At 40.3% G+C, this 13,428-nt stretch overlaps 1 protein-coding gene across 1 annotated transcript; it reads right to left on the bottom strand.

Annotated features, from left to right (window-relative positions):
• Positions 1 to 99: 99 nt before the first annotated feature.
• On the bottom strand, positions 100 to 6,513 carry rad1 (RAD1 homolog (S. pombe)). Its single transcript, XM_048259719.1, has 6 exons — positions 6,414 to 6,513; positions 5,969 to 6,180; positions 5,742 to 5,850; positions 4,854 to 5,112; positions 648 to 746; positions 100 to 478 (listed from the first exon to the last, which is right to left on the bottom strand). Exons 2-6 carry the CDS (start codon positions 6,161 to 6,163, stop codon positions 301 to 303), a joined length of 840 nt encoding a protein of 279 aa, XP_048115676.1. The 5' UTR covers positions 6,164 to 6,180; positions 6,414 to 6,513; the 3' UTR covers positions 100 to 300.
• Positions 6,514 to 13,428: the final 6,915 nt, after the last annotated feature.

The following is a 13,428-nucleotide window of genomic DNA, read 5'->3' as shown; positions in this document are numbered from 1 at the left end:
AAATGAACCCATTAGAAATAGTAACTAAAATGACAGCGCCCCCATGCATACTGGAGTATATCTTTGCGATGAATTAAAACCAGTCTGAACAACTGTAGTCTTTTTTTTTTTTTTCATTTTCTTTATTCAAACACACATTAAATACAATACACCATATAATGTCCTCTGTACAGTTTCGCTGACATAAACTCTGACCTTGTTGACAGACCTATGCAATCAGAGCAAGAAAATCATTAATGAGTTCAGCAATGTAATGCAGCTGAACATTTTGGTGTAATAAATAAAGAATCCTTTACAATATCATTCTTCATCAACTTCTTCATCTGGTGAACAGAAATACTCCACAAAGCAGATCTGCCCATCATCATTGCGAACCAGGTACTGCAGTGACAGAAATCCACGGGAATCTGTCCGCACAGACACCTTGCATGACAGAGCCAATGCTTTTGTTGAAGGCTTTAGTAAGGACATCTTATATCTACAAGCAAGACCCAAATAAATATTGTCATTATTGAAGAAAAACTGGTTAAGTCAGGCATATAAACACTTACAAAAATTTAACAGCATCATTAGGACTCTCATTCTATTGTTTTCTATTTTAATTACTATGCTAATAATAATTAAATAATCATTATTATTATGCTAACCTGTTGGTCTGTGTTTTTGTGCACTGGAAGAGCTCCATCATGTCTGAGTCCTTGGGGTAATCATAATGTGCATTTCCAGAGTTTCCAAATGTGGACAACCTAGAGGAATGGAGACAAATACAAAGGTATCTCTACAGCATTGTCTTTAAGATGACAAAGAGAAACTATGATTATATCTGATCAAACGTGGTCACATTTTTGTCATCTGGGTAAAAGGCCAAAAAATTGCATACATACAAAAACATATACACAAAAACAAAGTCTGCCATTCTTCCTCAGCAATACTGGTGTCGTGTGCCTTCTGGTTTACCACAGCTGCAGGAGTTGTCAGACATTCCCAAGTTCTTCATTCAACAAGTTCTTTTAGCCGGATTTGAAGTCGCATTTCATATCTACACCATGAGCACTACACTACGTACAGCCACTCGGACAGAAGACAAAATATATAGTTTTTGCAAAGCATTACACTGGATTCGATCCTGCAATAAACAACATACCTATAAGCTACCTATCAAGCTCTCTCTCACTGAGCTACTCCAATTCTCCCAGAAACAAATACCAAACAGCTATCTATTAATCACGTAAGTAGCACCTTTTGTCTTGCATTACGGTCACAAATGGCCCTTATCTTATAACTCCTTGTCCTAGCGACTACTAGGCCTATGGTTTTCAAAAGTCAAATGATCCCTGACACAGACATTCGATTTCTTGATTTGATAAATAGGCTACATATTTTTGCAAACTCACTTCATTCAATCCGCTAAAATATAAAAAAATTATTCTCTTACCATTTAATCAGCAGAATTTACTATAATAACGTCAGCACCCAAGACATCTTTTATTTTTAGTTGATCAACCATGAAGATAGAATAATAGCCTACTAACACTGTGCACTGACGACCGTTGCAGCCCAAAGTAACCAGTCAACCTTCAAATCCGTCTAAAACAACTTGTTTGTGAATGTCTGACAACTCCTGCTGCTGTGTTAGGCTATGAGTACAGCCTGTGCACGCGCAAGGAAACCAGTAGGTGGAGAAACCAGAAGGCACAACACGCCGGTGACATGCTATCTGACAAAATTTTCTTTGGTCACCGTTAGTCTTCGATTTTCCCACTTTGAAATGTGAACTCCTGTACATTTGCAACTCACACTATTTATATCTGCCATAAACCATTTCACTTTCATAATACACTATTCCAGACGTATGCAACAAGAGTAAAGGAAAATGATTGAATGGATTTTGAGAAAATAATTTCCCTTTGCACAGATAATACCGTAGTGACTTGGTGCGTCTGAGGTCTGGAACAGAGATGGGGGGGGTGTGATTGGCAAAGGTAAAAAAAGAAGAAAATATGCGTAGCACGGAGTGATACCCCGCACCCCCCCATCGTTCGAGTACTTTAGTGTAGCCTACTATAGTGTTGGCTACCGTATATATTTACATCACCTACACTTCCTATGCAAGGGTGGCATTAAATATATTAAATATATAAGAAAATATATTTGGGGCAAATACTAGGGGGGTCCGGGGGCATGCTCCCCCGGAAGACATTTTTGAAAAATAACCCTTTAAATGATGACATCTGATGACTTTTATGGGAAGTATTGATACATTGAGATACATATATTTCAAACATTATAGCATATTACAATACAGCCAATAAGACCTAAAGAAAACTAATTTATAATAGAGCAAAGTAGATGTAGCCTATAGACCTACACAAGACTAAACCAAATATGGCTGAAATATATAGGCCATCATCATCATTTTTCCATCAGTGACGCAGAACCATGGATTTTTTCCATTTATAACATGCTTTGTTTATAACTTAAACCAACATTGAGTTAAAATGTTGACTAAATTATTTACTATACTCCTACTTGATGATAATATATAGCCTGCCCCCTAACAGTCCTCTGGGCCTACGTACAAAATAGTGAATCATGTGATAGGCCTACTGGTATTTTGATGCTGATTGAAGAGGTTGCAACTTGAAGGTTATTCAGTTCCAAAGATAATCAAATTACATCGATTCCTCTCCTCCCAAAGTAACACTGCAGGTCCTACACCTCTCCTACTAAAATAAAGGGTAGGCTCTGTTTTAAGCTACTGCACCAGGATTGTGTAGGCTAAGCGGCTACAACACTAATTTTACAAGCGCACACACTAAATGGAGAGCTAGGGTTAAAATGCTGACTGCGCCTTTAAATTGGCGACTTTTTATCGATCAGCACAATGCTACAGTATGCTATTTCCACTAAATATTCAGCTCAATATTATGTGCAAGACGTTTTCTCATGGTGAGATGGCATCCTGAAATATGTTTTAGACAAGGTGTGCAGGTTCACGGAGGTGAACGGCTAGACAAAGGCGAAATGACAAGGTGTTAACTAAAAATGTAGTAGGCCTAAGGTAGACAGGCTTTGAAAACCTGTAAGGTTAGTCTGTCACAGCTAACTTTAAGCACAGCTTACACGCGCAGAAATTAAAATTCAATATCAGCATCACGAGATTCATGATCGGAAAATCCTGACAGCGAACCCGACGCAAAGCCAAAACGAGGGGGGACTTCATACATGATGATGTCTTTTTAAATCAATTTGTTGACCTTTACTGTTTCATGGCTTCTGCTGAGAAACTAGTGCGCCACACACACTGAACTTGAATCAAGCATTCTTCAGAACGCAGCTAATCAACCCGTCTACTTTCACTTTCAATGAAATCCACTAGTAAACGGAATACACTTGCGGCGTGATATTCGGAAAGATGTGAAGCACAAAACCCGTCTGCGGCCTGTTATAACGATGGCCTGTGTTATGCAGAATTATAGCCTGCCTCTGACCGACAGACCCCCCCTCTAAAAAAAAACCTCATCGGATCTATACGAAGAATCACACCCCTGAGAGATGTAATTGGGAGAAGTACCTGTCCATTGCTGGCATGCTGCCAATCACCAGAATGTCCATGCTTTATCACTCAGAGCCTGCAAGTGTTCTGCCTTTCTCTCACATGACTGCCAAATCAATGGCGTGAGTTATAGATGTAAAGCAGTTCACGTTTCCAAGACTGACTAGGTTCTAAGTGCACTAGACCAGTGTTTCTCAAAGTGTGGTCCGGGGACCAATGGTGGTCCGCAAGCTATCCTAAGTGGTCCGTGAGCAGACGTGGTAAAATATAATATAGAGGAGTTGTTTGCAATATTGAGCCAACTTAAATCCAAACAGTTCTGCAACACTGTCTATGTAAGATATGCCAGTTTAAATCATAAGAGTCCTCTGACACAATAAGCAAGGAGCCAAGACAATAAGCAAGGTGGTTTTAGTGAGTAGGCCTATTGTGTAGGCTCTTATACTGTTGAAGTAGGTCTAATCTTTTTTTTAGGTGGTCCGTGCGTTTCTTTTTTATTGGTTAAGTGGTCCTTCGTCTGAAAGAGTTTGAGAAACACTGCACTAGACTAATGACTAATGGTGATCTAACACATTTTGTTTAAGACCTTACCGGATTTTAGCCCTGGGTCCTTTCACTGGGAAGGGTAAACTTTTATTTACCATTTGCTACTAGCTTACTATTATTTATTATTTGCTACTAGCTTACTATTATTTATTATTTGCTACTAGCTTACTATTATTTATTATTTGCATATCACTCCAGTTAAAGATGCTTTTAGATAGATAGATAGATAGATAGATAGATAGATAGATACTTTATTGATCCTCAAGGGGAAATTCAATTTTTAAAGCAACAGCAAAGAGTTTTTTATACCTTAAAATAATGTTTCCAAAATAGTTTCAGTGGTTCATCAACTCGTAACAGGGTGAACGGCAATTCTGCATTCGCTTCGTGGCCCTCTATCAGCTATAACCGCACTATGTAAGTTTTCCTAGATCGGGTAGCGGATCTGTAGTTCGATGGAATGAGACATAAGAAACTACAAATTTGACTTGCATCTGATGTCGCAATACATCGTACTTTTAAAAGTCATGCAAAATATTCTACCTTGTCTGTGGACATCGTTATTTGCAAAGCCGGTGCTGGATAAACAAATAGCGTGCGTGCAACAGAGGGAAAGTTCTTTGGTGTTGCTTTAAATGAATTTTTAGTCCCTGCCCCTTAGTGACAACAACACCAATCAATATATAGTGGAACATTGAAAGCTCAAAGTGAATGGAAAAAAATAGTGTACCAAAGAAACAACTTGCATTACCTGAAAAATGGCTGAGAGGGAGACATTGTGATTTGAAGGACCTCACTTGTCATGTCCAGCTCAGAGAAGGCCTCTCTCAGGCTATCTGACTGTAAGATGACCTTATTGGTGACATTTGTGCTGCAGAAGTCAAAGTCTATTGGTTCCTCAGGCTCCTGGGTATTGATTTTACACACGGTCACCACCCCACCCTCTTCAAGAAAGAGTGTGAGGGGAAATCCATAACCACTGTAGCACATGCGCAATGCTGTTGTGACACCTTTATTAAGAGGAAAGATATTGACATAAAATGAGTGACTGCGTGTAGTTTTCATGTATCCTGCATTGAGAGGTACACGGTGGCTTTAGAAAGTACTAGTAGAATTCTACATTACAGTAGAGCATAGTTGAAGGTTAGTTTGAGGCAAGATGCTATAACATCGCGGCCACTTTCAGTTGGACAACTCTGTGAAAACAAATGCATGGACAACTGAAGTAAATCAAAATCACAAAGCATAAATAAAATAAAATAAAAAAGCATCTGAGTATGTTTATGACAGACCAAAGTTGCATACCTTCTACGTTAACATCACAGAACAAAGTAAAATCCTGTTCATCCATTATGTCAAGGCTAAAAGTGCATTATCATTTCCTCTTGACATAAAGCGCAGTCTATGGGCTGCACTCTGTGACAACAAAATCACTAGGAACTAAGAAAAATGACTGGCTGAATATTTGGTGCCATTTTTAAATTCATCTACACGTTTGTTTTCATAGAGTTGTCCCAAACCAGAGGTGACCTCAATATCCCCTATACACACCAATTGTCATCTAGTGCCTGACTTAAACATACAACGCAATATCACCACAACCATCTTCAAATATAAAAAAATATATTAAAAAAATGACCTGGTACTGTGCTTCCCCCAAATATTGTGAGGCAATCGAGAAGGACTGTAAGATTAATTTGAAATCCCACAGAATCTTCTTTGATGACAAACTCCTGAAAGATGTCAGCCTGAATTGCAAACAAAGTCATTAAGATCAGTTGAGACTAAAATTAGCTCAGACTCTAACAGCTAATATTCCCCAAGGAAAACTAGGAAATGTGAAAATAAAAAAGGAAACAATAAAACCTGTATGAAGGCATTTGCTTGCAAACACTTTGAGTCCTCGACAGTCACTTTCAATCCATTCTGAGTGGCGTTAAAAATGGCATGGTCTTTAAAAGTAATGGCTTTAAGGATGTTGGAAAGATTTCTGACGTTATCCAGAGTCGCAACAAGGACATAGTGCTCATCTCCTGGTTGAGAATGAGTGGACAGTGGCATTTTTGGGCACTGGGCACCTGAAACAGACATAACATCTGCATCATTATTTCTGTACAGACCAATATAAAACATCTGTAAACGACATTGTTTACATTCGCAGTAAGAAAGCGAACGTTAACTTTATCCTCGCTGATAAACGTAGCTAACGAACGTTAACCTTATCGTGGTAAGCCCACTACAAACTAACTATCGTTATAAACAAATAGCTATCTGCATAGAATAGTTAGTGTGGGCTGCTTTTATGACTTACTAAGAGAAGTTTCACAGAGAAAGAGACTACACTCCGTTGCTAATTTTCAGAGACCGCGCCATTTTCACTTGTTGTGTCTATCTTCTTCGGCATTATTGTGCGCTTAGAAGCCCGCTAAGATGGGTAGCGCCGCCTATGTGTTGGAGTATAAAAAGCACCTCGGTCTGGAAGACCAAGTTATAAAGCAAACGCCAATAGCCTACGTCTATGCAAGTTGCAACGCAAGTTGCTATTTGAGACACATAACAATTGTCACATAAAAATGCTCCTACATCTACAATGGAAAAGGGTTAATGTTGTCTGTTTGTGTTTTTGCTGCTATATTGAATAATCTCTCTCTTTAATAAAGAGTGGAGCTTATTTGCAGATATTGGAATTGTATTATGATAACTATCAGAATGTGCAGAAATCCACCATCAATTTATTTTTCCATCCATATTTTTAAAACATACATGTATTTGTTTTTCTCTGACACTCTTATCCAAAGTGACTTGCTGACACCAATTGCAGAGACAGTCCCTCCTGGAGCAATTCATGGTTGCTGCATAACGATGGATGGTAGACAAAAATAAAACTTTTCTGTTTTCAGTTCAGTTCTTTAGCTTTAGCCACTACACCATGCACCATGCTACCTTTTTTTAAGACTTATGTGCATAATGGAGCAACATTCTTTCAGTCAAGCTAATACAGATCACTCTTTTGACATCACTTTTGCTCAGTTATAATGGCATGCATTGTGTAGACATTGCAAATGTCTATGCCAAGCTACTGAAATGCTATGTGAAAGGGCCCAGAGACGTGTGAAATGTGTCCACACAGTGGTAGCTACTGTAATGTGCACACCAACAACCAGGAATTGTCATTCTGCATGGATACACAGACAAGTGTCACTAAATTTAGCCTGATAAAATACCTTTGAGAGGTGGGGGAGAGGAGAAATGGAAGCAGTGTGTGTGTGTGTGGGGGGGTACAGATTCAGAGAGATCATTCTGTCAAATGAACTGATTGATCAGACTTGGAATCACCCCAGAAGTCAATGAATTCACATCGGTTTAATCAACAATCAAATGAGCATGTGGAACTGATGGAGCATTTCAAAGCCACCTGTTTTCCTTTCCCCATACATATCAGTGACTGATTAAAACATTTAACACAAGACCTTGAGAACACTGACTGTAAATTTGTTAAAAAAGGAATAGATTCTGTGTGGTAAGCGCCGTCGACATACGAGTTGTACACTGATGTGTTGGACAAATCAAGTGTGTTTACACAAGTTTGGATGAATGGGACTAACACAAAAATATATATGACATCATAGTGTAGACTTCAGACTAGCTAAGCAGCTATTTGTACATACATTTCTGATACATATACATTTACATACATTTGTTGTGACGGCAATATCTTGTGCTTTACAGCTTTTGCAGTCTGAGGCATTCAGGACTCACACAAGCTGCCTCTGCTCAAAGCTGTGATTGTTTTTAGCAACCACTTGAAGGAGTCTGTTCTGTTGGCCTCCCCTTGCCCACCAGATAAGACAAGGACTGGTTTGTTCTCTGTCACCATGGGTTTAATACACTCCTAGCCTGCACAGTAAAAATATTACATAACCTTTGACCTTATGCAAGCCTTTTCTGTGGTCTGTGCACTACAGTCAAAGAGAGAGAATACATGAGTAATTTCAGTTATGCTCATAAATCAATCAAATTCCCTTACCCAGGACACAAACATTTTCAACTTCTCCCCCACAGGCGCTATACAGAACCCTGTGTACCAAACATACCCTTCACAGGAGCACTCACGCCACCCCATCACCCTCAGTGGGTGACAATATGTTATGTCATCTATTCTGTTCTTATTAAACCTACTTTGAAATAATCTAGACTACACTAGTGACAGCTCTAATTTTTCAGTTAAAGTGACCAGCATACTTCACATCTTGTATGCTGTAGTAGTTGTAGGCCTAAGATAGGCCTAATTAATTTAATGTGATGCAAATTAATACACTGGTCTATTGTTTGTCTTTTATCTGTACTAATATTGTGTATTCTGCAAATGATACTGTAGTCGGTCATATTGTGCTTTTCAACATGCCTGGACAATACGTCGATTCTGCTTTTTGTTTGCTCTGTGGTTATATTCAAATGTCGATGTTTTTCCCCTTCTTTTTTCCGTCTAAGTGATATGCGGCGACCATTCATTCATATCTAAGTTTACTCCCGCGCTGTGACAGTAGATTTGTGAGATCATCAAAATAACGTTGGCCAATACGTAGTCTGCCTGCCTGGAATGCGGCTATTTAATTCTGCCAGGGCATAGCCTGAACAAACATCAAACACATATTTTAATTGACTATATAGCCACCACAAATATTATTAAAACGTATACATTTAGACTGAATGAATCACAGCCTCTCCAGTCATATACCGGACATGATGCTGTAATTTAACATCTGCTGGTTGATTAGTAGTTTGCCAAACATCCCGAACTCTACCTTGCGTAGCGGTCCACCCACCCCTCCTCCCTCCCTCCTATCTCCATTGATACCGCAGTCGGGAAGGGATTTTTGAATCCGAGCAACAGTGCAGCCGCCATGCTGGGAGAGACTAACTTGCCACGCTTTTGCTACAGCTGCTCTGTGCTATTCCAGTGTTTGTAAGAACGTAAAGGAAAGTGGTTGCACATCCAGGTAAGATAACTTTCTGAGTCAGCTGTCATTCACTGCATGATGTGATAGCTTGCCGCACTCTGTTCACCAGTCTTGAAACTTTAGCCGAGCTCTTGCAACAGCCCAACTAGTTCTGGCTTGTAGTTACCCTTCTCCCTCATGAGAACAGACTGCCGTCGTGCACTTGTTACGCCGGGGTGTAGGGATCTTGTATTTGAATAAGTTTAATGCCCACACCTGCACAGTTAAAGAGGCGCATATCATTGTGGGTAAACGGGTATCCTACCGTGATGTGTAAGAAGACCCTTAAGCATTATACTGATTTTGTTTGTTAACTATGTTTAAGGGTTTAAAAGTCAAACGGTATTATTTGACCGGACTTGGTGTTTGAATCAACAATCAGTGGTCCATTACATTTAAATCATCAAACGCAGCTTGTGAAGTCAAAGTCATGGGTACCGATATTTTTCGGTCATTTGATGGAAATGTTTGTCTGGCATGCACGGGTCATCTAGGGGTTGCTATCTGAGACACGCATAAATCATGGTCGCTCCTTCGGTTAAACAACAAAGAGACTAGGCTACTGGATCGGAGAAAAAAAATGCTATTATGAGATGATGGGAATTTGAGCGCGTTACATTGTTGCAACTGCCAGATTAATTTGCTATTTGTAGCCGCAAATTAATTTTGCCGAACGTTTGATTCCCCAATACGTAACATCAGGCATTTGACTAAACTTTAACCATGGGGAAATGACTAGGTCTGCCACTCCAATTCTTTCTGATCGTTTTACTGCCGAAACTTTTTGGATCACATGGCACTCGTATCAGTTTCTGGCTAGAATATTTCAGATGTGTGATGTTGATGTCGGCCTATTAAAGAGCTTGACCAGGCTACTATTTTCCTCATCATAAACAGTGCTAGAATCATTCAGCACAGACCATTGCGTTGTTGACAGACTGGTTTTGCATGCTTTCAATCGTCCTCTATAGATATGTTAGAGTAGGCTATGGATGCTTAATTTATAGGCTACATGTAAACTCGAAGGCCTGTAGGATTTTATAATTTACACTTTCCATGGTGCATTGTGGTTTGGTCAGCACTGAAAAGGCCTGGAGGATGCAATAACTAAATTATTTACTCCTGCTCTGGATCAAAAAAAAAAAGTTGGTCAATGAGGGTCTTACTGGATACATAGCAGCCAACCAGATGAAGTCGATATAATGACCAGTCTGGTTTTCAGCCCTCTCCAGGGCATGGCAGATTCATGTCACCCAAACCCTTTGGTGCCATGTCAGTGGGCCACTGTGAACAATTTTACATGAACAATCACTGAATAGTTACTCTGACAATAACATTGATCAGGGGGGATGCCTGTATGAGAGGTATAGTAAAGTTTAGGGCAACTCAGAAATAGAAAAATCCTGTCATGCAGATTCCAAACATAAAAACCGCTTGCTTGTGTTGCTGTTTAATGCCAGTCTGTCTGTGCACAGACTAAAAAAAATATTGTTTGGTAGGCCTACTTTTTCCTTTGTTTTGTCAATATGATTGTAGTAATAGACTTGACAGTGAATGGAATTAAATACTAATGCAACATGATGTGTTCCTGCACTGACATTAAGGCTAAATTAAAGCTGTGCTTGGTATGTCACAATCTACTTTCTTTGAGGGTGAATGCATTTTGAGGGTGCATCTTCCTACCTGTAGTTTAGGGATGAGGTTATCTTTGACCTGTTAGGTCCTACAGTGCAGATAAGGGATTGTGCTTCTCAGCAGGAGGGAAATGAATGATTTTGATGTCCAAGAGCAAGATGTCACTGTTATGCATTATCCTATCAGCAAGCATACAATGGCAATTCATAGGAGCACCATTAACATTCAAAACCAGAAGCAGATTGTCTGCAGGAATTTGTCACCAGTTTCCAAAGTAGGACAGTTGGAATATTGATTACATATCTGACAAATCATTACATGTCTGAAAATTAGGATAACCAAAAGTTAGAAAGTGCATTTGAAGGGGTGAAAAGCTGTTTATTTATCATATGCCTTATCTCAGACACTGTTTGGAATTGGATGAGTGATTTATTAATCATCAGACATTTCTTCAGTGATGCATGCCTGAGAAATCATGCTTCATTTTGGTCAGGTTGAAGGAGTTGCCAAGCAAATATTAGTGTTTTCACTTGGAGTGCACTTTTTCAGTGAGGTCCATTAGTATTCTTCCCTTTAGTCTTCTGTTTTGGAATGAGCAATATAAATAGTGTTGGCAATCAACAATGCAGCACAAGAGGAAGGAGTACTTTATTGGTTGTATTTCAGGTTTCAGATTTCTGTCATCTCTTGCCATTAATGAGGACTACACCTTTAAAAGTGAATGTTGAAAATTGGAAGCACAAGATTCACATGAGGCAGGATCACATGGAGGGGGGTGAGCTTGTTAAAGATAATATGTTTAAACCAGGAACCCAGGCTTGTTGCGTGCTTAAGTTCTGATGATAAGACGTTTTGGAGATTTGTGGCAAATACGTTTGAGATGTGGATGCACATCGAAACAGAAAAGGCTCTTTGTTGAGAGTAGAGTTCCAGCCCAAATCAGTAAATCCCCTGCATGACACGAGTTATCTGTCAAGATCTGTGCCTAACAGTGATGTGTACAGTTGTTGTCGTTTGTTCTTGACAACTTTAAGTAGGATGACATTTCCTCTGCATGCTCCTGTAACTCAGTTCTGATAATTGTGTTCAGATATTGACAAAGACTAATCTTCAGACTTGATCTTCAGCAGCCTTGATTAAAAACCATCTATTCTCTGATCCATCTATTCTCATGCACATATCAGATAGATATTGATTCTGTCTGATGTTCCACTGTTGTTCTAATGGACCACCATGTAGGCAGTGTCGAGCCAAGACTGCTTATGAAAGTTCTCTACTGAGAAAACAAAATATGGCCACTTGCCCTCCTGGACAGTAGAGTGACCATGTCAAAGGGTTGAAGAATGTCTTGAAGTTTTGACCTCCTCCCTGCTACTTGAAGCATCATAAATGGTGACACACACACACTGGCCATCATGATCACTACTCAGTAAGAACGATTTAATGGCTAAATAAAACATAACACTTAAATTACATTCCCTATATCCCTAAATACTTCAGATATGTTGATCTCTAGACATGATTTGTATTTGGTGACCGGTTGTACAGTTTACGTGACTTATGACCATAACATAATTTTGCTACCAAATGTCTTCAGTGACCCTGAAAAAATTGCAGTGCTTTAGAACTCTCTCTTTTTGAGCACTGAGGGATGGTGTATGGTCTGGGTTCACTGTTCCAGAATGATTGCCTTGCAGGGAAAATACAGCTTACTCATTTAAACTGAATCCAATTGGTTCAGATTATATTATTATTATATTAAAGTCAGAACACAGAGAACACAAGCAATATTTAAAAGGATGAATGCTTGTTAATATATGATCTTTTGTTGGCCTGCTTCATAAAGAAGTTTCATGTGGACATGAGTAAAATCTGTCTTTGTGTCTTTGGACTGGAGCCCCTTGCTGCCCTATTGTACTTGATGTCCCCTTGCTCTTGCATGTCAGTCCATGTACAAAGAGAGCACATAGAGTACATTCTGTCATAGCAGGGCTTCACAGCTGAAGCGTGCATCCACTCCGGCCCTTGCCTTCTCACCTGGCCGGGAATGCTGACGTCTCCCCAGAACACCCGTTGGCATGGCATCTGTGTCTGTTAGCTTTCTAATCCAGAGCGGTTGGAAATTTGCATTTGGCATTTGCAGAAAGGCATTTGCACCCCACCCTTGGAGCAGTCCCACCTCCCTTCCTTCTGACACCTCCAAGCCACAAGGCTGGACGTGCTTGCGACCCATTCTATCCGCCCAGCTTCGGAAGTGGCTCAAGCTCCAGTTCCCCTCTGATTTATGGCAGAGCAAAGGCAGCTGATCTGCAGCCCCGGCTGTCAGAGAGAGGGCCAAGAGCACATAACAGCCCGTGACCCGGTGAACAATAGACACACCACCACGCACAATCACGCACAAACACGTTCGAACCCCAACCCCCATCGTATCCTGCTCCTCCTCCACGAGGAGTGTGTGCATTGATGTCTCCGCGAGGAGACTGCCGAGCTGGGGCTCTCTGTACAGGCAGCTGAGAAGCACAGCGTGGCTGATCCTCCTCCTTTGTGTGGAGCTGGAGAGGAGACGAGTGCTCGCAGGCCCCATGCCTCTGCTCTTCCCTGGGTGAGTGAAGGGGGGAGGAGGAGCGGGTGTGAAGACCGACAGGAGCCCCTCTGCCTCCCTCTCATCTACTGTCGCTTTTTGAAACCGGC

The sequence above is a fragment of the Alosa alosa genome, chromosome 12, assembly GCF_017589495.1.
Source record: "Alosa alosa isolate M-15738 ecotype Scorff River chromosome 12, AALO_Geno_1.1, whole genome shotgun sequence".
NCBI classification, from domain to species: Eukaryota; Metazoa; Chordata; class Actinopteri; order Clupeiformes; family Clupeidae; genus Alosa; species Alosa alosa.
Note: the sequence above shows the minus strand (reverse complement) of the source record. Positions and strands in the feature narration are given on the sequence as shown.